General features: G+C 41.0%; 1 protein-coding gene across 2 annotated transcripts; it reads left to right on the top strand.

Annotated features, from left to right (window-relative positions):
- The first annotated feature begins 4134 nt into the window (after positions 1-4134).
- On the top strand, positions 4135-9323 carry LOC138183416 (uncharacterized). 2 transcript variants are annotated; one of them, XM_069120289.1, is made up of 5 exons: positions 4135-4195; positions 4567-4693; positions 4786-4979; positions 5193-5300; positions 8787-9323. In XM_069120289.1, exons 1-5 carry the CDS (start codon positions 4170-4172, stop codon positions 8920-8922), a joined length of 591 nt encoding a protein of 196 aa, XP_068976390.1. In that variant the 5' UTR covers positions 4135-4169; the 3' UTR covers positions 8923-9323. The 2 variants fall into 2 exon arrangements, with proteins under 2 accessions (XP_068976390.1, XP_068976391.1); XM_069120290.1 differs by lacking the exon at positions 4135-4195 and adding an exon at positions 4283-4383.
- The last annotated feature ends 16691 nt before the right edge of the window (positions 9324-26014 follow it).

Below are 26014 nucleotides of genomic sequence, written 5' to 3'. Positions count from 1 at the left end.
CCGTTGAAATTCATCGACACGCAAGGAGCATCGAATTCAATTATTCCCGGCAGAAGAAGAGAAAAAGAGGATATTAATTCATGGAAGCTTTTTACATGGATTATGTAAATCGAATTTTATCGCTCGTTTGGATATCTGGCATCTTTAAAACTCGCTGAATGATGCGAGGCGCTCGACGAGCTGCCATGAAATTTATAAAATAGCTTCGATTATCGTGCATCGAATTAGCAAATAATAGCTTCACACTCGTTTAGACGTTCGATATTTTCTATCGGAATTCAAACCTGAGTTTTCTCTCTAAACCAACGAAAGAGATGGCGAGAAAAATGTGAAAAGCGTAACGAATAATGCTTTACGGAATTCAATAAATATCGATAAAATGAAATCAAAAATGGCTAGGATAAAAACTGAGCGAGAAGAAGAACGCTGAAAAGAAGAGCGAACAATTTTCCCACAGGAACCGATGCAAATTCCATTCGGAAATTACAACTTATAATTGTACTTACAGATTGGAAACCGATTATTTTTACTGCTATGGCGATCCATTATTCATATGTTCGCGGTACTAACAGAATGGTCTACAGAATGACGTGGGATTTAAAAAGTAAAGGCGAGATCTCCGAGCCTCGTGTTTCTACCGATTTTCAGGACATCGTTTTTCCACGATCCAATCTAAATTTCGTATTCCTCGAGTTGCGTCACAAGGCGCCAAGGAAATGGCAAATCTTTTCGGCAGTCGTACCATTCGTATCAAGGACCATACTCGAAGGAATTTGACTTTAATCGTGGCCTATTACGAACAGGAAATCTCGTCGATTTGTCTCGGTAGTAAACTTATTATTAATTTCAAGAAACACGTGACAGGATCTATAAAGGGAAGTTTGCAGCAACGTTGAATGGCTACTGCGGCGTATAGTAGATAGAACGGAAATGGTGAAACAGTTTACTGAACGATGGTAGTCGGTGGTGGAAAAAAGAAGAACATCGACACGGCGGCGCTCTGTCCCCGTAAAAAGGTAACAGACGCATCTGCAGTGAATAGGCACTTCGTCCTGAGGAGAAACAATCGTCTCTGACCTGTTTGTGAAAACGGAAAAGTGTCGCTATATGTCATGCACGAGCGGTCGATGCACGAGGAATAAACGTTTCTGGAGCAAAACAACGAGAAGGAAATACAAAAGGGTCGCAAGGTGGCAGGAGAGATATTCAGGCGCCTCCGTTTTTTCGTCGCTAACAATCGCGAGATATTCAAACTTGGAACCGTGGCGGAGGATACTACGTACGACACTAAATTAATAATTATGAACTTTGTAGAATTTCTTCGAATCTAACTTTCAGAACCTTAGCGACTGCAAGTGCTTTCGGAATAAACGTACAGTACATTGTACAAAACGAGTAATCGTGTATATTGACGTGTTGCGTTATTCCGTGCATTTTCAACGAAAATTCAGCCATATATATCGGCAATCACTTAGTTGCCAACCCAATAAATTGTAAATACACAAATAATTCTACAGTTCTGTAATTTAACATGATGTTGTAACTTGAAATAAAACATAACGTTCGACGCTTATAAACGCCAACTATTTTATTCCACACTAACTTTTCAAAGTACTTTTCATCGTATCTTAATATTCTACGACAGCTTCGATGAAGAGGAAAATCACCCTGCGCACCTTTCTCTTCGTAATTTCCTGATTAAATTATATTCTGCCGAAAGCAAGCAAGTGTCCGCGTTCTTTTGAGCGATGGTGTTATTACACTATAATTTTTACTATTATATATGTCGGGTTATGGTTAGAATTTTGGGCGCGTAACAACTCTTCACGTGAATTAGCCATTGTTTTACAAAGCCGAGATTATATTTACACGTATATACAAGTCTATTACGAAGTTTAACAAATAATAAGTCTAGTGAATAATAAGCTTAACGAATAATAAAGTTAGTGAATAATAAGTTTAACGAATAATAAATCTAATGAATAATAAGTTTAACGAATAGTAAGTTTAATGAATAGTATGTTTTACGAATAATAAGTTTAATGAATACTATTAACAATGTTTTTAGGTTCAAACGAATCCACGGTCAACGGGATAACTCTTTACTAAGCGTAAACTAATCTTAGGCACAGAAATACGATTGTTGAAAATGCTCGATGTGTCACTCTCCATGTGTCATGTTCCCAAAATTTCCAAGGAAAGGCTTCGGCTTTCCTTTCATCTCCGACATATATATTAGTTGGCAATATACCGAGCATCGCTATTGCGGCTACTTTCGTAAGTTTGCAAATATTCTAACTTCGTTCGTTCAAATCACCGTATGCATATCTCGCGATGAATAAAGGCGAAGTAAATAGATAAATAAACGAAAAAACTTGATTGACCCTATAGTTTTAATCAAGTCGGGAGTTATTTGACTTTTTTCATCGGTCACACACAAACGCTGCGTCGAACGTATTTTTCGCCCTCTTTCGTTCGACGTCCTCGTTTGTGATTAAACTCGCTAGTGCCTTTCCTTTGAGACGCATTCACGTTTGTCGCCCACTTAGACACACAACTTACATGGAAACAACATGCTAAATCAATTATAGACAAAATACGGATAAAAAGAAGACAGATGTACTGGCTAACTAGTCGAAACTTTAAACTCAGCATAAAAAATAAACTAAAAATCTGCAAAACGATAATAAAACCAATCTGGACGTACGGAATACCATTATGGGGGACAGCAGCAATGAACCACATAAATAAACTAGAGTCGCTACAATCGAAGATACTGAGAACAATAGTAAACGCCCCATGGTATGTCAGAAACGAGGATATACGCAAAGGCTTAAAAATACCAACGGTCAAAGAAGAAATCGGCAACACATCCAAACCAGCTGGCTGCTGAATCGAACAAAACTCTCATAGAAAGAATATTAAAAAGAAAACACCCCACTGACCTCACTAAAGAAATAAAATAGCCAAACTCGAAAATGGTATCCCGCTGGGGGTAGCCATCCACATGTTATTTAGCAATTAAGTTAGAAAAATTTACCAAATGTCGAGCTGGACAAATTGTAAAGTACAAATTAAATTGTCGAAAATTGTGGATCTTAATAGGCGAAATAAAAGAAAAGGAACACTAAGATTACACTTAGAATTTAGATTAAAATAGTTTTAGATTTATTTAATAAACGATTTGCAGGATCTTCATCGATGTACATTTGCACGCGTCTCAACACTCTCTTTGTCTCACCATCTTCTATACCACATTGCCAACGGAACAGTTGCATTCATCTGTTTTTCGAAACGCTGTGCACACACATACTTCCATGTACTCATATTCACATACGTGTGTCACTGCCACACACTGCCACAATCTAGTCTAGTACACAAAATTATACATATCTCAATATAAATAATAAAAAAAAACATTTGTCGCGTATTTATTATCGCATCCTGATGGTTAAACGGACGTATACTCTTAGGTGGAGAACGGCTCGTTGCCAGTGTGATGCGTGTGTATTGATGTAAACGAGCAGAAGAATTAAAAACAGGAAATAGTCCCAGAAAAGTGGGCTCATTTACGTATGCATGGTTAAAGCACAGCAGCATTTCCAGCCGGCGTAACCCTCTCGTCTCTTGCTTTTTTTCACCAACCACGCCAACGCTAAAATCGGTGAAGTTTTTTAATCACCGCCACCCCAGGCTGCCACGATATCTGAGGTGCCGCGCGTGGAGAATTGTAATCGCATTTGAAAACCGTGCCACCGTCCGCTAATGTGGCCGGCAACGCGTAAAAACTTTTTGGCTGACTTTGGAAAGCTTGACACCGGAACAACAGTGGAAAATATCGCTGGCGATAAGTCGACAAGAACGAAATTCCATCGTGAAATTTAGTGGAAACTGATGCTAATGAAGCTTTAAGCACAACGACGTTCTTGAGTCTATACGATTCAATGACAGTTTATTCGAAATATCGACTATTACAGATCAAACTTCTGTTTCTCCTTCTACATTCGTCCAGCAGTTCCAACTTCGTGAGTTCGCATGTAATTATCGTTAATAATCACGAATATCGTTAACGAAAGAACCGGTTTGTGCGGAGAAAATGAACCGAGAGGAAGTTGCAGAACGTCAGACTTGCGTCTTCTCTGCGAGCCTACGGTTAAGTGTCCTCGGAAATGTCGACCCATCGGCAAGAACTTCTGTACGTTCAATAATTAAACCGATTATCGTTCGTTAACGGATCCATCCAGGCGAGTTCGCGCATTAGAACTTCTTAAAGAGAATTAAACGATCTTCACCGTCTTCCGACTTCGCCCGTTGAATTTTCATCCGGCCAACGAAAGGAGCTTCAATTTCGTTCAGCGCCTGTTCATTTGTAATGTTAATCAGGTCTCGTCCGATTCGCGATAGCCGCGGTACAACGTAGGGACGTTAGAAATCGGTCGAGAAAGTTTTCCCTACTTCTTTCGATCTCTATCTGTCGTATCCCGCAGCCACTTTGATATATCGTGAAAATTGTTTTACGAGCAACGTGCACGGTTTACCAGTCTGAAGCAAAGTCTCCTTTTACAGCCCCTTGATGCTCAATCTGCTGGTGATATTCCATCCGACTGGCTCGAGACTCCTAAATTCGGAGTTGGCGGAGATACTTCATCGACCCATCCGGTCCCTCACATTCCCGGAAGAAAGTACCGCAGGTGTGAGTGTCAGAGTAGCAGTGGACAATAAGAAATTATCGATTCGCGCGAAGGAAGAATCGAGTTAAAAGTGATAAACGTGTTCTTCTTGAAGCTGTTCGTCGCGCTAGCGATACCGCTGGAGGAGCCATACAAATCGATTTCCATAGCCGATTTCTTCGAGGCGACTTACAGCCTGCCAACGAACGCCAGCGATGAGAAACTCTGGCTGTATACCGAGGAACGAAGAAGGAAGAGAAGCTTGGACAGAGCTACGCTTTATCAAGCTGTAAAGAATAAGTTCGTCAAGTGAGTTCGAAATTGATTACACTGAGAGGTTATTGTATTCGTCTACAGACTGTGCTGTAGAGTATTTCGTAGTTCGGAAAGTAAAAGAAAAAAATGTAGAACAGAGTAGAGAAAAATATAGGTGCACGCGGATACTGACCCAGAAGTCGTAGTAGGTCAGCCACGGACGGTCTTATTTTATTTTTCACTTTGCTCTGCTGACTTTCTGCACAGCTACGGATATCAGGGTCACGAATGCCTGCTGAGGGCCATTTGCGAAACTTCGGAGCACTACCTGAGACATAACGGACTCATTGGTGACATTCTGCACGTGATCTTCACGTAAGTTCCTCCGTTAGCTTTTACGTCACACAGCAGCCCTCGTCTCTCATAATCATCCAGTCGAATTGCTTCCATTCGTCCTTCCTAATCTGTCCTTCAACCTGCCTGTAGATTCCTTTAAGCTCGCCGTTAATTCGGTTAAGGTAATTTTCCTACTTGCAAATTTCATCTTCGTCGTCTCTTTCTAATTCCATTCTGCTTCGATGACAAAGTTTAACGCAGGTGAACAATTAACTTAATAAGTAGATAGACATTAGCAATTTTCACGAGAGACAACCCCTTCAAAGTCGAAATGGAACGGAATTAGCAAGAGAACCTTGTGCCGCTTTGCAAAGTTCAATTAACCCGACGTTCGAAATTACGGAAAATTCCAGCTCTCAAAAAACGGCGCGTAGATCATTTTCAAGCCGCGAATCCGACCGCCAGAGATCGAAAAGATCGCCATCCATGTTTCCAGAGAAAAGATGGAACTCGGTACTGGCAGGGGCCATTGTTCGCGCGGAGTATAATGCGCTAAAGGATCTAACTGGAAATTTCGTCGGCGCGACCTCGTTTCGCGCGGCGGAAAAAAGAGCCAGGCCTTTTTTCGGCCAGTCCAAGGCGGCGCAAATTGGAGTAGATACACAAACCGTGTAGGAAAGCAAATTTGGTTTAGCTTTCTCGCTTCTCGACGGCATGCCAGCTTCTTCTTCTGTACGCGTGCACGTCGCACACGCTGGCTACCCATGCATTTTCCCGTGTGTGTTACGTGGCTGATGCATGTCGGCTCGTGGGCGGATAAACTGTCGAGCCAGGGACGTATGAATAAAAAAGACGGCCCGCAGGCGGCCGTGACGCCGCATTGTCGTCGTCCTCGGCCGCCGACGATATCCTCGCCGTCGTGAAAATTCTACGCGGTTTACCTCTACCCACCGAATCGAGAAAATGGACTGGCTCGGAACCAGGAAAACGCTGTACCAAATCTATGCCTCGTCCTCGTCGTTATTTCATCTCCGACGACTTTGTCTCGTTCAATTTTCAAGATTATAATCGATACGTGATTCGTTCTTCAAACAAAATCGAATCGCTATGCGGTTAGTTAAAAAAGAGAGAACAGCTGTTTCGGACAGATTTCGTGAAATCTGGGTCAATATTGACACGGGTATTGAAGCTTTCGAATTAGCTGCACCATATTCAACAAGCTTTTGAGTTTCTGTATGCTCGTCTTTCTTCCAGAAAAATGTCCCCGACATTGTCGACGATGTATTCCATTTTGCGCGTTTCTCGGGCTCTACGTGAGGAACTTGAGAAACTCGTCTGAAACGTAGAACGTTCCTGAGTTTCCAATTCCACTCTGACGTCTTTGGATTTTTCTTCAGCGGAAGGACGCAGCGACGATTAATGCTACTACCAGAGGGATCAAAATGATGAATTTGTCGTTTTTCGTGGTACGAAGATGTATTTTGGATAATTTTCCTTCAACCTTTGCTTGTTTCTTCGCGTTATAATTTTTCATAACTTTTCTTTCCATTTCTTTGCTTCAATTTCTTCGATTTGCTCTTCGTTTGATTCGATCAATATTTTTGTTTACTTCGGTCTGAATCTAGTTCGGCTTAGCAATTTTCTATTTGTTCTTTACGTCATGCTTACGTTATGTTTCTTCATAGACGTTTCCATTCTATCTTTTTTCGTTCGGTCGATTTCTTTTATATTTTAGTTGCCGGTAGTTTTAATGCTAAACAAGGAACCGAAATGTATATGGTGATAGTGTTTGCCAGGCAAAACGCAAACAGCGAATGGAAAAGTCCGCGAAGGGTGTTCACAGGGGTGAATAAAAATTGCAAATGAACTACGTATTTCCGTTGAAGTTGTTATCGCGTTAGTGGAAGCGTTGTCCTCCTTGAGAGTCCTTTCACACGGTCTCACGGGTAATTTGAGAAAATGGAACTGGCTAAGGCGACATGAAAGAATCATAGGGACAGCTTGTTTGCCTTCCAGCTGCGAACGAGGTGTTATTAAACTCGCCCCGGTTCTCGTCAGTTTCAAATAAAAACACAACTGCGAGTATACAAATTGCTCCGATCAGTGATACTGATCGACGTTCGAAAAATAAGCAAAGGAAATTGCAAGAAACGTATCGATTTCTTCGAAACAAGGACTTTCCAGATTCAAGATTCGTAGGATCAAGAACAGCAGTTACTTCAATTTTCTATATTCCTTTCTTTTCAAAAGAAGAGACGATGCTCCCGAATTATATGGAACGTTCAAACAGCGACTACAATTTATTGTCTTTACAAATCAAGGAAGAAAGAATTGCGCGTATTTTACAATAAATTCGAGAGAAGAAAAGAGTTCGCTTGGAAGGAACCACGAACGGGTCGTTTCGACTCTCCTCGCTCTGATAACGAAATTATATTGTTTTTCACCTCGTATCTCCGGCAGGACGGTAGCAATAAAACGGAAGAAGAGCGAGGCCAACGAAACGCGTGCTTTCCCTCTTTCTCCAGTCCGATTCGAAATAAGAGGGGACAGCAGCCGAAATAAAAGCGCAATGAAAACGGCCCGACCGTTCCTCACTTTTTACGAGCACGCGAGATATGCACGACATATTGTCGTGTTCGTTTGCTCGGCTCGCGAAATCATCTCCTAGCTGGCACGGGAAAACGGTCAGGTAGTAAGAAAAAGGGAGGGACTCTTGGAAATTCCGGTTAGTCCTGTCCAATTTTTTCACCATTTTTTCAGTCTTGTCATCCTCGTTTTAAGAAAAACTATCGACTCTGAGAAGACTTGCAACTCATCGACTGACCCAGAAATTTGTAATTTCGATTTTCGAAAATCTCGGAAAATATCTTAAGATATTAGGTTGTCCGAAAAGTATCTTTCCTTTACAGACACGTCTTTTACAACGACGCATCTTTATACAGACATGAAACCTAATCTGTCGAACGTCGTGATTTTTATCTTGATAGAACAAAATAGATCATACGTAATTCGATAAAATAATATAAAACGAAAAATGTTGTGCATCCATTATTTCCTTATAAAACGAAAGAAACTTTTCGGACGACCTAATATAAGAATAAATTTAAGGTATACAAAAGAATAGAAAAGAATAATTTAAAGGTATAAGATCGGAAGTAGGTTCAGACGCTTCTAGCCGACCTGGTTACCGAATTCAGTTTACAACGCGTCTATCACCTGTCCTAATAAAACCATAATATCTGAATTCTTTTCTTTTTTTTTTTTTTTTCTTTATTCTGCAACCCTCGTTTCGAACGACCGAGAAAAGTTTCGCGAGATGACGCGGGTAACAGTCGTTGGCCGGCTCTTTAAATTGGCTCGTGCAAAGAATCGTATGATACCTAGACAATTTAATGGCCGTCTGTTAACGAGTCGACCAACGGTACGCTAGACCTTGTTATCGCGCCGAGGTATCACGGCATAGAGAAAAAAGGAAAAGCTTCTTATTATCGTGCAGATGTATGTACCAGTCGATGTTTTTTTCAGACCAACAAGCTCGCGACACGAGCCACTACCGCGGGATATTCTTCAAGCCGAAGTGGTTGGACGTAATGGAAGCTGCTCTAAGTACCGACCGCAATGCCCCGTGGGACTCTTCGACTTGATTGGAGTCCTCGTTTGAACTCTGAAAAACCACTGCGGTGCAACGCCGCTTGCACTTCGATCGGATAAACAGTTCGATTTTATGCTCGTACTCGGTGCCGTTCCAGCGCTTCGATTACTATGAATATCATACAATTTAATGGATTGATCGTTTTACGTGCTACTTTCCTCCAACGAAGAATTTATTTTAAGCTCGCGAGAATACTATAAGAATGAATATTCTCATAAATGTAATCCTATGCGCATATTCTCCCGTTAATAAACATTACAGCCTCCGATGATTTAGCGTAAATCATGATGATACTCGATACAGTAGAACCGCATTTATCTGAACTTAGACAAATATAATAGTTTCTGTAATTGGTATTCGTTTAAACGCGAGTTCTTCCGTTTCTCCGCTAATTATTTTTCGTTTGTGTTCAGATAGGCAAATTCAATCGGCGGAAGTTCGGTTAATCGAGCTCTGTCTACGATTTCGTTTCGACAAATGCAGTTCGAACAGACGAAGTTATTAGCGAAGCGATCGATCCTAAACTCTTGAACACTTGCATTGAAGAAGTAAATCTCGGAAATCTACGACTGTCAAACAGATTCTTAACGATTCGCGGTATTGTACACTTCTGAGATTTCGCCTGAAATTCTTCCGTCTACGCGAAGGATCGTTTAACTGCAGAACCGAAAACAACGGGCGAAAGAAATGATTATCGTAGGGACGCCGCTGTTATTGTCGTGACAATACGGTGAGCTGAAAGTATCTCGAGTAACACTATCACGGATATATGGCGGCAATTTATCATCTCCGACTAAGGTGCGAGAATGAAACAGACAGGACGCGATGTCATCGAATTATCTTCGGTGAAAAACCTACTTATACATCTGCGCGTAATTACCTAACGATCGTAAGCCTGAGGCGTGCTTGAAAACCGACCATCATTGTTTCCATAAGGTGGTTGAGAATTATTTGCTAAGGTTTTCCATCGAATTAAACCGCATTTGCAAGTTTTATGCCGACGTAGAGGGCAAATCCGTATAGCTAATATCGAGCAAAGTTTACGAAGGAGCGTAGGAAAAAAAGTTGGAGTCCCAATACGTAGGCCAACAGGCTTTATGCCGGAAGTTGGTAAAACCAGCTGAATTTTATAGCTGCTATGGGTGTGAAGTCCGCGAGAATTTCGACACAGGCGGAAGTAAAGCCGGATATTTTACAACGGCAACTTCCACAGAACTTTCGCCAAGTTTCATTAGGAATTTAAGGGCTAGAGTGCTTAAGCATACATGCATACGAGTTCCAACGCTCGGCTTCGATCTTACCGCGCGCATACTAGTTGCTAATTTCCCTAATTTCTTATCGTCTGAACAATACTCGCGCGTAAATCACTACAAATTCATTTCGAAACGGTAAAATTACGCCGATCGTCGATACGTTTAATCAGTGCACCATGGCGAATGATTTATTTGCTTCTGTTTATCGCGTATGGATTAGAACGACGTTCCAGAGCAGTTGAACTCACAGTCTATAGATGTAACTTCATCCGGTAAAATCAGGATCAGGGGTCTCGTAATCTGGCAAATCGGAATTTCCATTCGCCGAGAATTCCATGCTAGCCAACTGGGACATTGATCGCGTCAATGAGTTTCCCTCTCCGGGCTTATTGTTAGTTATTACGCTATCGAAGCTTCCACGCGTGTTCATAGCTCGATTAGAAACTTAACACCGATGGACTCGATTTCTGTCGCAAGATTTTGCCCATAAGCCATTCTTAGAACGCGTCGCGTTAAATATGTTGATGTCACAGAGCCATAAATTAGCGATAGAAAAACCAAGAGGGTCTAACGAACATCCCGCAGGTCATCGAAACAACAACGTAGAGAGTGTTCTTTCGTTTTATAAGAAAATAATAGACGCACAATGTTTTTTGTTTCATATTAGTTTATTGAATTATACAGGAATATAATAATAGAAATATAACGAAATGAATCGTTCCTAATTCAATAAAATAATATAAAACAGAAATTGTTGTCCATTTATTATAATCTTATAAAACGAAAGAAACTTTTCGGACAACCTAATATATGAACCTTCCTAAAATCAGATCTCGACATTTCTCGCTGTTCTAACACTCTGAACCGTCACTCTGTTGGATTCGTACAATAAATTTTACTACTAAATATATCTAAAGTTCAACTCTTTACCTCATTTGTGAAACGTTCGAACTGCGACGCGAGAAGATCACCGGTGATCTGTCAATTTCTTGTGTCTCCTACGTGACACCAACTTGGTCCAATCCATCTGTTTGGGCAATCGAAAAATTGATTACAAAAAGACAGCAAGGGAGACAAAAGGATTGAAAGCTCGTTCAAGGACGAGGGAATAGCATTATGCCGCGCACGTTTTCAATAAAAATTTGGAATAATACCGTGTTCTTTAAAGGAGATTTATTACAGGTGTTGTCAACGCGACGCGTGCGAAGTACACGAGTTGGGTGCCGATTAATCAGCTCGTTTGGCATGCAACAACTTCACAGCGGCTCAAGAGCTAGATCAGCTAATGAATTTCGAAATTGGTCTGTTAATCGATTGATTTCCTTTACACGCCGCTGTCCTATGGTGTACATTATACATAGCGATCAGACACTAAGCAAGATTCCATGACGTTGGTAGAATTTACGAGCCAGCAAAACTTTTACCTCGACCCCTGTTTCCTCGGCGAGAACTGTCGCGAAATCGTTCCACAGTCTATCGAAGATCTTGAAACGGGTCTCGAAAGAGCCACACAGTTTCCGACTGGTCTTAGGAAATTCAAACGTTTACAACTAACTGCGGAAGAACTGTTAAGACTCCGGCTAACTTTCGAGCTTTTCGACCAGCGTCACACGCTTCCAACTTTCTTCCTTCGGCAACGACTCGATTAAAGCTCGCCAAACCGAATTTACACAGGGTTTCCGTGTTCCTTTCAAACATTAATGTATCTATATGTACTACAATATAAATAAAAATAATATATATTAGGTCGTTTAACGTGAGAGGAATTAAAAAGGTACCTGAATTTTAAGAATTTTAAGTATCGCAGACAGTGAGTAGGTGTTATTCAAGAAAAAAGAACATTTTATTTTTTAATTAGCACGAGTAAATGAACGAATATCGATAATATAATATAACGCTTAATATGAATTTTATCTGTCTGATTATTTAATAGCTTAACTTATTTCACAGTAACGTCATCGACTGCCCTTAGGCTCTTTTCCCTTTTTGTTTAAACTAATTGATAGTCGAAAACTAGTATCAAGGAGGTGTGAATTTAGTCTTAGTTTGTAGAAACTATTAAAAAGACAAAAACGGATATCGTATTAAATCGTTAAAAACGCCAATTTACGATAAAAATTAAGAAATTGTTCAATTTGATTTTGTTATAATGGAAAAACCGTCCTTTACTATGTCAAAAGATCGTTACCGTTTGATTGACATCTCGACACCTTGTCAAGGTATATAAGGAACACGGAAGTCGCGCGCGAGCTCTTTTGTGCCTGAAATTCCGGAGAGTGAACATCGAAGAAGGATTTAAATATAAGGTAAATAAAAAAAATTTCAAATAATAACATTGAAACTACTAATTTATAACGTCTAAGCCATTAATTTACAACACTTGAGTAATTAATTTATAATATTTAAGCTATTAATTTATAATATTTAAGCCATTAATTTATAACATTTAAGCAATTAATTTATAACGTCTAAACTATTAATTTATAACATTTAAGCCATTAATTTATAACATTTAAGCTATTAATTTATAACATTTAAGCCATTAATTTGTAACTCTACATTCATTGATTTAAATCAATACCATCGATTCGTAGTGTGTGAATTAATGATTTATTTTGTTTTATTTTATTAACGAAACTATCAAGTCTTTGAAGTGCTATTTTATTTCTATATAGCATTATTTTTTAATTTTAAATACAGTATTTAATTTCTCATTTCACTATTTCGTATAAAACCTGTGGTAACACAGAGTGTAATTTTAAGATGTAATTTTCCATGTCTGCTCAAAACCAAGAACACAACATCATATTCATGGAATCAAGGAAGCAAGTGCAATTTAACCGAAGGCAACGACATCTTATCATTCATCCATACGCGCTACAATTGGTACCTTGCATGATTTCGTTTCTTCTATGATAATTTCAATATTCAAGTATGATTATGCGGATCCACGTACTACAACTATTCTAATCAACAAATTTCAATACACGCCACTTCTTTATTATAAAATAATTTTACATCTCTACTTCCAATGCTTAAAAACTCTTTATGTAAATGGGACCCGAGCGTAGTTACCTCCTCGTGGTGGGTCCCGGTAATTGGTATCGTTTTCCAAATAATAATACACCAGGTACTATTTTGAATATTAGTATTATTATTTGAAAACGATATCAAGCTAAAAACTACTTGAATATAGTCTGGTCTTGATCATCCAAAATAGTTTTGGTGATCTAGACTGGACTAATATCCTCCCGCGGGGGCACCGTGGGACATCGTGGGACATCGCGGAACACCGTGGGATGCGAGCGTTTTAGCCTTAATTAATCATAAGATAGATACCTATGTTATGTGCATTGTAAGCTCATTCTGTGCAAAGATACTTATCTATCTTGGAACGAAAAATAAAGATCTCGTCTCTCTTGATCCCCTCGCTTACCACACTGGAAAAATTGTTCCCACGATATATCGGTTCACGGTCGCTCAGTTCTTTCAAACCGTAGCGTGACGTACTCGCTCGTGCGTATTCCGGGTACGTGCGGGTCAACGTGCACTGGACAACTCTTTGGATTCGTAAGTCGCCCCAAGCACACCTCTGTCTTGGTGACTACTCGACAACTGCCCGTCGTTTGCCTCGAATCACGGGAGTTGTCATCGCACTGGTGATACCTGCGATCCGCAATACTGTCCGATTGGTACTTCGGTACTCAGGCAGAGACCTGCATTTCACGTCCTCCGTAATTCTGTTCAAGTGGCGAACCCGCGGGGGTGGACCCCACTGTTCAGTTGGGGCCTTGCCTTCGTAATCCTGTTCAGCGGTCCCTCCCCGGGCCGTCACTTGTTCAGTTGGAGTGTGTTAAATTGCAGGCCTATTTGCTGGATCGCTGGTATCATCGGTAGGTGCCACCGACCGTGTTAAGATTCAAACGACGTGACAGGAATCGAGCGAAGGTCAATGCTTGGGCTTTCCGCTGAACCTTAGGGTTATCTGGTGCACGGGGGTACATCATGTAGGTTTGTTAGTTCTTTCGAGTGATCGCGATTTCGTTCGTTCCGAGCGCGCCGCGGTTTTTCTTTCATCGTCTGATTGCTGGGGCTCCTTTTCTATAGTAGCCTCATTTTTTTTCTTTCGTTCCAAGTTAGACAAATGTGTCTTTGATACGGAATGTTGCGGATAGGGTTGCGAATTATTGTACGATGTTTGTACTGATCGATGTAATCGTTGTATGGGAGATGAATGTTGCGTTGTGTGGGAGATAGATATTGCGTTGTGTAAGCTTTGTTTTACGTTTGTAAAGATTCGTGTAACTGCTGCGTAGGAGATAGGTGTTTCGCGGTTAGGCTACGAAATAACTATCTCTTTACGCAGGCCCATGATCAAGTAGAGTCAGAACTCGACATTCTTGCCAATAGGTTGAATGTCGAGACCGATGCATAATGTTAAATAACTCATGGGCGGGTCTCGTGCGTAGTCACCTCCTCGTGGTGAGACCTGGTAATTGGCATCGTTTTCCAAAAATTAGTTTATTAATCTTTGGAAAACGATACCAAGCCGAGAACTACGCAACAGTCCAGTTTGGATTATCAAAAGCCTCTAAGAGAATTTTGGATGATCTAGACTGGACTGCACCGTTGGACACTGTTGGACACCGTTGAACACCGTTGGACACCGTGGGATATGTCTTGACTATATCGAATCCATTCTGAGCCCATTCTGTACAATGATACTTATCTGGCTTGGAACGAGATATAAAAATCTATTCTTCTTTTTCACTGAATCTTGCAGACGTGAGTCCATTGATTCTTTTGAAAGATCCCGATGTATGAAATTATTCTCTTATTTCAAATGAATTTTTAACGTATTATCTTATTGTTTCAAATTGAGTTATATCGTCATAAACTTGCAACTTAGTAACAGTTAAATTCAAATACCTCGAAACAAGGTTTCGCGCGCGTTTGTGCAGTATTCTTTAAGTATATTTAAGTGGCGAACTTTTGAATTCTTGCAAATATTTTCCAATATTTATAACACGCGACTATAGTATATTAGTGGAATGTATATTTCGTATTCTAATAACGAAAATTCACAGTATATATCCTAACTGCGAACAGTATAATTCTTGCAAACGATTGCATTGCATTCACGATATACGTAAGCATTTGTTCGCTATCGAGAAATATCTCACAATTTTCAACTAAATAATATTTTTCAAACTTGTTCCAATTTCTTAATAATAATTTTTAAGTGTAAAAAAATAGCAGTATTTTCTAAATAAACGTTCGATAGGAAAAAGAAGAAAATTGTCGAATCGACGTTTTGTTTCTTTTCCGTTAGACACACACCCGCTTTCTTTGTAATTTGTAAGAACGTGCAATAAATCTAAGGACTGTTTTAAATACCAGTTATAAACCGAAAATACTTTAATACTAATGCTAATACCAATGAGAAATAATTACTAATACTAATAAGATTCGGTTTATGGTGGGGCTTAGGTTTATTGAGGGGTCTGACGAATGGGGCTTGGGCCTTGACGGTCAGACACTGAAGGACGTCGCACGGACCATTTCACGCGACGTAACAAAATTCAAACAGAAGCAAAAATAAAATTCTATCGCGTCGAGACTTACAATCGATATACATTTGGCAAATTTTCCACCTTGTTTCCTTTCCTCTGCGCGTAAAATTTCTTCTTGTGTAGATTAAATTGTATAATCCCTGCATAACCTACATAATCGCTAGTTTCAAACGAGTTGATCCAACATTCCCAAACGTTCGGCTATTTTAATGATCGAGAGTGTTCTCCAGTTTGTTCCCTTATTTACCGAGACGAAAAATAAATAAAATTTGTTGATCCAACCACCGCGATCAATCTAGACATATAGCACGGATGATCCATCATCGAATAACATCCGAGATAAACGATAACGAGACAAATGGGCGGTCCACGAAACTACGGAGTTCTCCATTGTGTGTATGAGCACGGGCTTTTTGTTTGTCCGATGGATAGACACACGTTACACACTTCCGTTGCTCGACAGGCAAAGGGAAAAGGGCGAAGTGACGAACGACAAAGAAATTGGATCGTGTTGAGCGGGCGGGATGAGTCGGCGTTAGGTGTCGGCATCGATGAACTCGGTTAGGAAGCTTTAGGGCGACGCATACGTCTTCTCTTATGAAACAAAAGGGTCGGAGACTAGTGCAGAGATCGAGTTATCCCAGTTAGTAATCGGATTCCCGTAAATCTGCGATTATTCAAAGGCGGAAAATGATAATAAAAATAAAAGCCCCTTCTAATTCGTTGACGTCTTATCAAATACGTTTGCACTGTGTAAAACATCGAAACAAGCCGTACAAATGATTCTGTCGATAATACGACATCTACGAAGACGCGTACACGTGTAGAGAACGATGCTGTTACGCTGGCTCTCTAATTAATCGCCTGAACTAAGGCTGTTCCCCTGGTACAATTCATCTTATCACAGACGCGAAGATTGATTAACGTTACACTTCTCGGTTTCATTCTATCGGATTCGGTCCCTGAACTAGCTTTCCTCGACAAGATCAACCGTTCGACTAGTTCTCGCCAGTCTATATAAGTAGTAACATCTAGGCTCGCAAAAAAGCTCACGGGGCCAAGTTGTTGCTGGTAAGTTTTGTTAGGAAATGCTCGTCAAAGGAACGTCGGGCAAGTTGCAAATGAATTTTCAGTTAAATACTTGGCAAGTTTTTGCAGCAGAGTGTCGTTAGCAACGGGGACTCTTTGATGTATCCGTAAACCCGACTAAGGCAAAGGAAGAGATCGAGGAGTGTCTTGAGAACTTCTCTGGCAACCTTTTTATTTCGATCGACCTCTGACTCGCAAGCTTTCCTACTAACGCAACCAACATAGATTCTCTTTTGAAGGATCCATGTACGTTACTTTCTCATATCCCCGTGAACCCTATACTTGTAAATCCTGGCCCGTTATTGCGGAATATCTCGAGCACTTTACGCAATCCATTATGGCCTCTCGGTAACCATCTATTCGTTAAATATTCCTATTTTAATGAAAGAAGAGAGAGGAAAGAGAAAACGGCTAACTTAAACGCCAGGCAAGAATGCAGAAAGCATCCGAACACAAATTCTTGGCCTGCAACAACCACTTATTAGAAAAGGAATGTGCTTCTTCATTCACAGCTACGTTCTCTTCTAAAGAACTCCTTCACTCGTAGATTTTAATAAAAAGCCGAGGTAAAAGGGAGGGGGGTGAAAAAGGAAGAACAAGATAAGAAATCACGTGAAACGATAAATCTGAAAGTTTGCCGGCCCGTTTCCCGCAGACTTCTTCGCGAGAGAAAGAAAACTCACCACCAACTCGCCAACTTTCCTCCACGGAACTTGCCGAACGAATTTCCGAAAAACAAATTTCTTGCCCAACCTATTAAAAATAGCTGTTAATGTCGGAGGAGCCGGCACGCCGCGGTTTACATACCGATTTTTACCTGATCGATCGCCAGAGGAAGTTCGTTAACCGACAATTACAATATTTATACGGACGAATTGAATCCCCTCTCCTTCACCTAGCATTAATTACTTTCCGCGAATTTCCCTGAATAATCCTACCCAGTAATAGCTTGCATTGATCCTGACTCTCGACGATGCCAAATTGCGCTGAAATTTGCATATCGACTAGAGAAATTCGCATGCACGTCTTCGAGTCGACGACCTCGCCAGCTAAGACTTCTTCGCCAACTGATTGATTATCAAGAAATCTCGAATTTCCAAGATCGCCTCGATCGACCAAGACCCTCGTCATCCGCAGACGAACGACAATCGTTGTTGCGATCAGCGAAAAAATGTAAAAAGTACAACGACAAATGGAAACCGAGAACCATACATCTACGTTTATCGTTAGATCGGCGTAAATACATGTAATTACAAAATTACCCATCGCGTGTATTACAATAAAAACTAAATTATATTACATTTCGAGTATGTATCGTATCAAAACTTATGTTTCAAATTAAAAACGGGAGTAAACCTTCCATTTTGATTTCTTCGGTACAAGTTTAAATGTTGCTGGTTTTAATGGTATTTCACGATCTTTCTACATTTTGGCCCATACTATACGATTTGCGTAGACTACAATCTGGTTAGATGCAAGTTAAAATATGAATTTAGAGGAAGTTTACAAGCATTGAGCTTGAATTACATCAGAGTCAGAATCATCCTACGTAAAGTAGGAACGAGAAGCGAACTAGCTCGCCATAAATCAAAGACATAGACCGATCTCCCGTTGGCAAACGTGGAGATCACAAAGGATTCGATGCAATCGTTGAACGAAAGGAGTTGGCGAAGTTCATTTCGAAATCTAATCAACGCGAAACCAAGAACAACTGCAGATATCGAAAAGAGGGACATTTCAACTTCAAAGAGTTACGCGATATCGGAGGGCAACCGCTAAGCCGGCGGCCATGTGTTCCGCAACGATGAAGTAATCTGATAGGATTCAAGTTCGACCCGGACTGAAAATAAAGCCGCCACAGCTACGATTAAACCCTCTTGGTACGTTGATTACCAAACCGGACAATTTCGGCAGGGCAGCAGTTAGCCCACGTTTCTGCTCGGCGAGAAGAAAAATCAATGCCAAATTCTGTCAGCCTTCCTTATTCCACTTCACCGACCGACCGATTTTTCATTGTGAAATCCATCGTTTATTTAAAATTCTATATTTCTAGAATATATATATGTCGGAGATGTAGGGACATCGGGCCTTTCTTTTGGAATTTTGGAAAGATCCCCAATACTTTGGTCTGGTCTATTCATTGTAGCTGTGCTTAAATGGTAGAACTTAGAAGTAGTTGTTGTGATACGATCTGATTATATTTGCCCAAGGGTTGTGACAGTGGGCTTGGGGTCGAGGTGACACAACTGGTCACCGAACGTAGCCACGGTCACGGGATGAACGTTTTACTTAACAGTAGAAGTACCAATATTGGGGGACACACGCTGTATTAACAAACAAGCCCCGGGGCAGGAACAATGACAGCTCTACGCGGGTCTGCCTAGTAACGGCGCCTGGAATTTTGTTGATAACCCCGATCAATACGCAATTGACAAGTGTGATCGTGTCAGTCTTTTATTCTTATGATCACCTTGGAGAGTTTACACACAACGTCTGGTCAATCAGTCTGAAAGATACCGTGCGTCATAACTAACGTCACTTTGAGTTTCAAAACATATTCAATTGTACAAAGAGTTATCCCGTTGACCGTGGATTCGTTTGAACCTAAGAACATTGTCTTTACTTTAAGAGTGACTAATGAACACGTTAAATTGTTAAACCCTGTTAAATCAACACATAATTGTAAATATAAACCTCATTGAACAACTACGATGGCTTATCCTAATGAAGATACGCAACGCGCCCCTAAAACTAGCGCCAACCCGACAAATCCGACTTTTTTTTTAAAATTTGTACGTGTGAAGAGCGCGGTAGAATCGAGAAGCGAAAAAGACTGGAAAAAGCAACACGGTACTTCAGAATAAGAGTTTTTAGAATTATCGCTAGTATTGTTTTCTTTCTATTTTATTATTAAATCAATTTTATCTGTTTTCCTTTATATTTCATATATAGAAACCTGTCAGTGTGCGCGCCATCCAACATTTCTACGCGTCTGTCCTGGAAAGACCAAAACTATTAACATTACGATATATTAGATTGTCCGAAAAGTGTCTCTCTTTTACAGACCCGTCTTTTACAACGATGCATCTTTATACAAACATGAAACCTAATTTGACGAACGTTGTGATCTTTATTTCGGTAGAACAAAATGATCATACGTAACTCGATAAAATAATATAAAACGGAAAATGTTGTGCGTCCATTATTTCCTTATAAAACGAAAGAAACTTTTCGGACGACCTAATAGTTGCACGAACCTGTTTGAAATTGATGTTACATTAACACAGTTACACTGTTCAACCATGTTCAGAATTGTGGATCTTAATCGCCGAAATAAATGTATAGGAACACTTAGATTATACTTAAAATTGATATCAAAATAGTTTCAGATTTATTTAATATGTGATTTACAAGATATTCGTGGATACACATTTGCACGCGTCTCTGCACTCTCTTTGTCTCACCATCCTCTTTACCACACTACCAACGGAACAGTTGCATTCTTCTGTTTTACGAGACACTATGCACGCACATACTTCCACACACTCATACTCACATATGTGTGTCACTACTACACGGCTAATCTAGTTTACAAAATTACACATATCTCAATAAACCATTTGAACGCTGTTTCCATGTATTGTCACGCTTAAGACATAATAGCTTCCCGATACAGGTGTAACATTATTGGGTTAACAATGGCAGCTAATCGATCAGAAACCGAGCTAAGATAAAACACGAGAAAGAAACAAGTCGAACAAGTCGGCTGTGACAGAGCGGAGGAAGAGAGTGCGGGAAAAAGAATAGAAAGGGTGGGTGAGAAGCGGCAAGAATACGATAATGGTGTGATCGAGGCCGGGCGAGCATAATCGAAGAAGAAAGAGGAGACAAAAAGGGATGGAAGGGAGACACAGATATCCGCGGAAACGATATTTCAATCTTCATCCCCGGCAAGTTTTTTTTCACTGTTCATGGGGCAATCCGCATATCGCGACGAACAGCGGATAGATTTCGTTTTAGGATAGGCCGTCACACAGGATTGGTGCGACGATGGAAGAAGGAGAGAGAGAACAAAGACCTCGAGAGTGGTACAGGGTTGATTGTAGCCGGTCGACGAGACCAGAGACAAAATTGCATTTCCCACCACGTATATCTACGAGCCTCGCATCATTTCGTTTAAACAAACCGCGTCCATTCACCGCTGTCAACGACCATCTCTTCTATCTCGGTTTCGTCTTTTTGCCGGCCATCGACCATCGCTGTTCTAGAAAACCGCGAAACTTTCATTTGCCCAATCCGTGCATCCTGACACGGACACTTCGATTACGATTCCGCAAATAACTCTGTCCAACGAAAAATCGGTTACATGTTCCAGCCACTCCCCTAGGCTGCTCAGGGACCGTGATCGCGTCTATGGGTTCGACTCACTCGTTCAGCAAGTAAGGGATCTGATTGACTTAGGATAGCTACATTTCAACCAGGGTAAAAGGAGATGGCATTCCAAAGCTTTATGGACGATTTAGATTAGACATTTAGAGAATGGTAATGGTACTTTGAAGGACATTAAGGTATTCTGGCTTGTGGAAGAAAGGATGTAGGAACGTAGAATTGTAAGATTATGCATAAGTGTGCGTACGACCAGTAAAGGGAATAGTTGGTGGTCGATGCTCCGAGATAGTCGAGGGAAAGCACAGAGGTTAGAATTGATCCCAGATGAGTCGACTACCCTCGAAGCCATTAAGTCGTGGTCATTGTCAACGTAGGCTTGGTCCCAAATAATTGGTGCCTAACGACGTACCTCTTAATGGAATGCATGACGTCAGCATACCTTTAGTGATGCTAAAAGGGAGAAGATAGAGAGTTTAAAAGAATGAGCGATGAGCGTTTCGTGAAACCATCAGAGCGATAAAGAGCAATGACATCGAGGTGGTATTAAACATGTTGTTTATTAAAGAGATGAGTGATAAAATTGCAATAGTCAGTGTATATTAAAATCGCTTTAAATACAAGTACACAGATCGTAATCGTCGCTCGCTCAGTGGTACTTGCTATACTCGCTATACTGACTCGCTTTTCTGATTCGTTATACTGATTCCTAGCACGTTCGTCTATTTATATCGATTGGTGGGCTTACAAAACGTTCAGATATAATTCTAATTGACACTTTGCCACCTTGTTAAATACACCTACGTCCTAGAAAATAAAAGCTGAGGGAGAAATGTCTGGCGTATCTGCTTCAACTCTTTAGAAAATATGAAAAGGGAAATAATTGTCGATCGATTAATAATCGGGGGTAAAAGCTTTCGATCGCACATAGTTCGTCGAAGTTGGAAGATTCGAAAACCAGCGTCGCCGCGTGTTGCCACGTAGCTGGTTCGAAAAACTAATTGCATTCCGATGTAGCTGGTTTTCCAGCGGAGCTAACTAACGTGCCATCATCGAGGCTGGCGCAAAGCTTTTGTCATCCGGTAACTTTTCAGACCGTAATTTTGCCGTAGATTAACCTTCCCAGATCGCGATCCACTTCCTTTTTCCGGGAAACTTTTATCCCAATCATTGGCACGGAACTTGCTCGAAATGAGACGGACATTGCATTTTACTGAATACTTTCGCCCCTCTCATCTCCACTTCGAAATTAAAATTGCAATTATCCTACGTTATTCTTTCCTCTTTCTCTTACCATCCCCATTTTCTTACGTAATTTCCTATCTGCTCCCCTCAATATCTGAACGTTAACTAACGCGTACAGCGCTTTGCGTTATATAAAACGAGATGTTCCAAAGTTCGACCTCTTCGATGGAAATTAATCGATTCGAAACGCTCTACCAATATAGTGTCGATCAGACTTCAAAGACAGATCAACGCGAAAAATAAATTAGCAAGTACCCGCTAAATTACGCTGGTGAAAAAAAAGACGTGGAAAGCGTCTATGACAAAAGTAGTGCGTCGACCTTTAACTCGATAACCGGCGGTAGCATCGATGGCAACGAGAATAATTGTCGCAAGCAATCGATCACCACGGGACGGCGTATCGGATTAAAGCGCTATTAACGGCTGCAACCAGTCGGACACGATCAGTTCGTTGGGTTTTCGAGCGACTCTCCTTCCGGGTCGTCGTACGCAGAGCACCGAATCGATTATTTCGAGGATCCACCCTTTCGCAGAACATCCTGCGGTTCGAGTAACGTCAGATTGAGAGCCATAGGAAGAACGAATCAACGACTTTCCCAGCTTCCCGTTGACCGAGCAATATCATCCTGCCAACGATTGCATATTTCAAGGTCTGCTTGCAATTTCCGGCTGCGCGACAGGTTACAAAAGTAATTTCTCGGTCTTGTGTCATGCCGCTAATCAGGCAGCTTTGAGGTCGCGCCGCTTCAATCAGAAACTGTAACCATTCTTTTCTTCCCCCTTTGTTAGAATCCACCGTAATTATTGCTAAATTGAATATCAACATTGACAACGTAGTTTCCCGCGTTGTTCGTAGATTAATTCGCGGCTTGATCGTTACGGAACTCATAAAAATATCGCAACAATTCTTTCTAAAATAATCAGCTGAGAGAAATTCTTGAGTCGAAGAAAAGCAACGAATTGAAGTTGTTTCGCGTTTGCGCCGATCCGCTGGCTGCTTTCATTACTTTTCTAAGATACATCAACATCGACTATTCCAAGCACGTAGCTAGCAGGATTAACCTCGTCGGTCCTTAATCCAGGATGTATCTCCACGGAGGCGGTTTCTCTCTTACAATTAGGCAGAGGAAATAGCCACTAAATCCATCATCTTGAGATCGACAAATGTCATTAATTATTTAGAATCGCCTCGTTGTTTCAGCTCGCTGCGACGTTTATGTACTTTGCAAGATTCACCTCTGATATTCCTATTACCCTGAATAGAGCCATGAAATTATAGCTCGTATACGGTCGAGAGATCTTCGATCGTAGCAAAACTTCCAATTCACAAAACAATCCTTCCACAGTGGAATCGCGTCAAGAACAATTTCTCAAACGTCTCGGACAAACAACCAGCGGATAGCGTATTTCAGGATTCACCCTCGATTTCCCACAACTGCTCCAATCTCATATTTTCGAGAATAATTTTCCCCACTCGACCTCTATAAGCTTTCTTATCGGCCCAACCACCCCTTCTACGTTCGTAGCCCGTTTAACACGTCCAGTCCCAGACGCACACTTTACAAAATTAGCTTTGTCAGCCTTTAACCAGGTATGTACAACCGCGCTTGGGGTTCCAAATGCCGAAGATACAAGTGGAACCGTTTCAACCCCTTTCAACTGACCAACGGCAATTGGGATCGACAAGTTTTCACGTCGTCGGATCAGCAGCTCTTTTTTTCTCTCGATTCCTTAACCATCGTCGAACCACTTGGTTTCTTTCTCTTCTGACCCTTTCTTTTTCAAGGAAGACTCAGTTAAAGCGATATTTGTTTCGTGCAGAGAAAAGAGAAGACGCAAGCTTTTTGCTGGTATGTTGGCCAGAGGATAAATGCGTTTTAGACACCTCTTTATAAATCGTTAATTATCCAGAGCTCAAAATTGAATCGGTTTTAAACAATCATGTGTTTGTTGAGACTTAACAGCCCGCTGAATTAACAAACTACTTGTTGAGTGCAACACACCGGCACAGGCAAATTACCATAAACGATTACGCGCCTATTATTCACAAGTGTGTAATTGAATTCGTAATTAAAGCGTTGACTGAATTATCGAACAAAACAACAAGAACGCCAGTGTCAGGTGTTTCGAATCGATGCCCGTATATTATAAACTGACCCCGGCTGAAACATCACGGACGATGATTCACCAAAAAGGAAAAATGTCATGAACACGATACGACAGAACGGTATCGAAAGCAATAATTCGACTTTGGAATATTATTTCGCAAGCTGTTAGAATTACGAAAAAAGCCACACTATAACGTACCTAGTAATTTTAATAAAAAAAATGATTGAAATCGTCGAACCTCGAATTAGAGACCTCGAGCAATTGTTTCAACTGCAACCAGTCGATGACATGTTCGTTAACGCTCAACAAACTCGTTTCGTGTTCATCCCGGGAACATTCTGCGCCAAGCATTTTCGAATTGCGACGTTAAAAACATTAACGGCAATTTTAAACGCTCTCGACCGGTCAATTCGAAGAGACTGCCAATTGGGCTGTATACCGCGGCAATTTTTCCTATTTTTTTTTTTTTTTCTTTCGCACAGACTGCGCGCTATGCGTCACGTAAAAATTACCATTATTTCACATCGACGCGATTAATTCTCATTTACGCGAATCCGGCGTTTCTCTAATCTACATCCATGCCTTTCGACCATTTTAATTCCGATCTGTTTAAAAATTGACCGATCTCATTTGCCGATAAACTTAGTCGCTCTTGAAACTCAATTTTCCGCGGGAAAGACCCTTCACACGGGCGACTTTTCAGCCGGTATCGAACAAAACGCGGCCGTTTAAATCACGAACGGTCCTTATTAAAAAAGACGACGCAAAAGAAGAAAAGGAAGCGAGCAACCGGTCGCATTCATGGGGACGTGCTGCATCTTGGCCGAGCTGGAAATTGCGCGGCTTATTATTTAAAAAACGGATACGAGCCAGCGGATGGGGAAGAAGAGGAAACAAAGGGACGAAGAAGAAAAAAGGGGGCGACGATATCGCATAGAGCGTTCCTTTTACGCGCGAGTCCGCTGAAAGCAGCGCGATACGATTTTCTGTCAGACGCAAAAACAGATAAACCGAAAAGAGAGCAGAACGAAGAACGAAAAGGAAAGAAGTAAAAAAGAGACGTGACTATAAGATAGTTTCTGTCCCACTGTCTCTGTCCCCCTCTTTGTTACTTCCATTTGCTCGTTTCTCCGAAGGCTAATTTACTTCAAGCATTAACTTACCGAAATGTGTACACGCACGTGGCGAGAACTATTGTACGTATGATTCATTCGGTTGAAAGTAATTTCTCTTGATAACAAGCTCGCCGGACTGACGCTCGCTTATGAGAATTACAGCTGTACGAGCGGCTCAACCGGAATAAACGCTTACGGTACACTTTTGCTCGGTGATTCGAGGCGTTTGCGACACGATAAAAAGGGACCAGCTGACGCGCTCCAGCGGAATTCTTTCACGCATTGCCGCCCCAGGCGGACGAACGTCGTGATATGGCTTCATCGTGCGAAA

Source organism: Bombus flavifrons, chromosome 9 (assembly GCF_040668555.2).
Source record: "Bombus flavifrons isolate JBK064 chromosome 9, iyBomFlav1_principal, whole genome shotgun sequence".
Classification (NCBI taxonomy): Eukaryota; Metazoa; Arthropoda; class Insecta; order Hymenoptera; family Apidae; genus Bombus; species Bombus flavifrons.
This window is presented reverse-complemented; position numbering and strand designations above follow the sequence as displayed.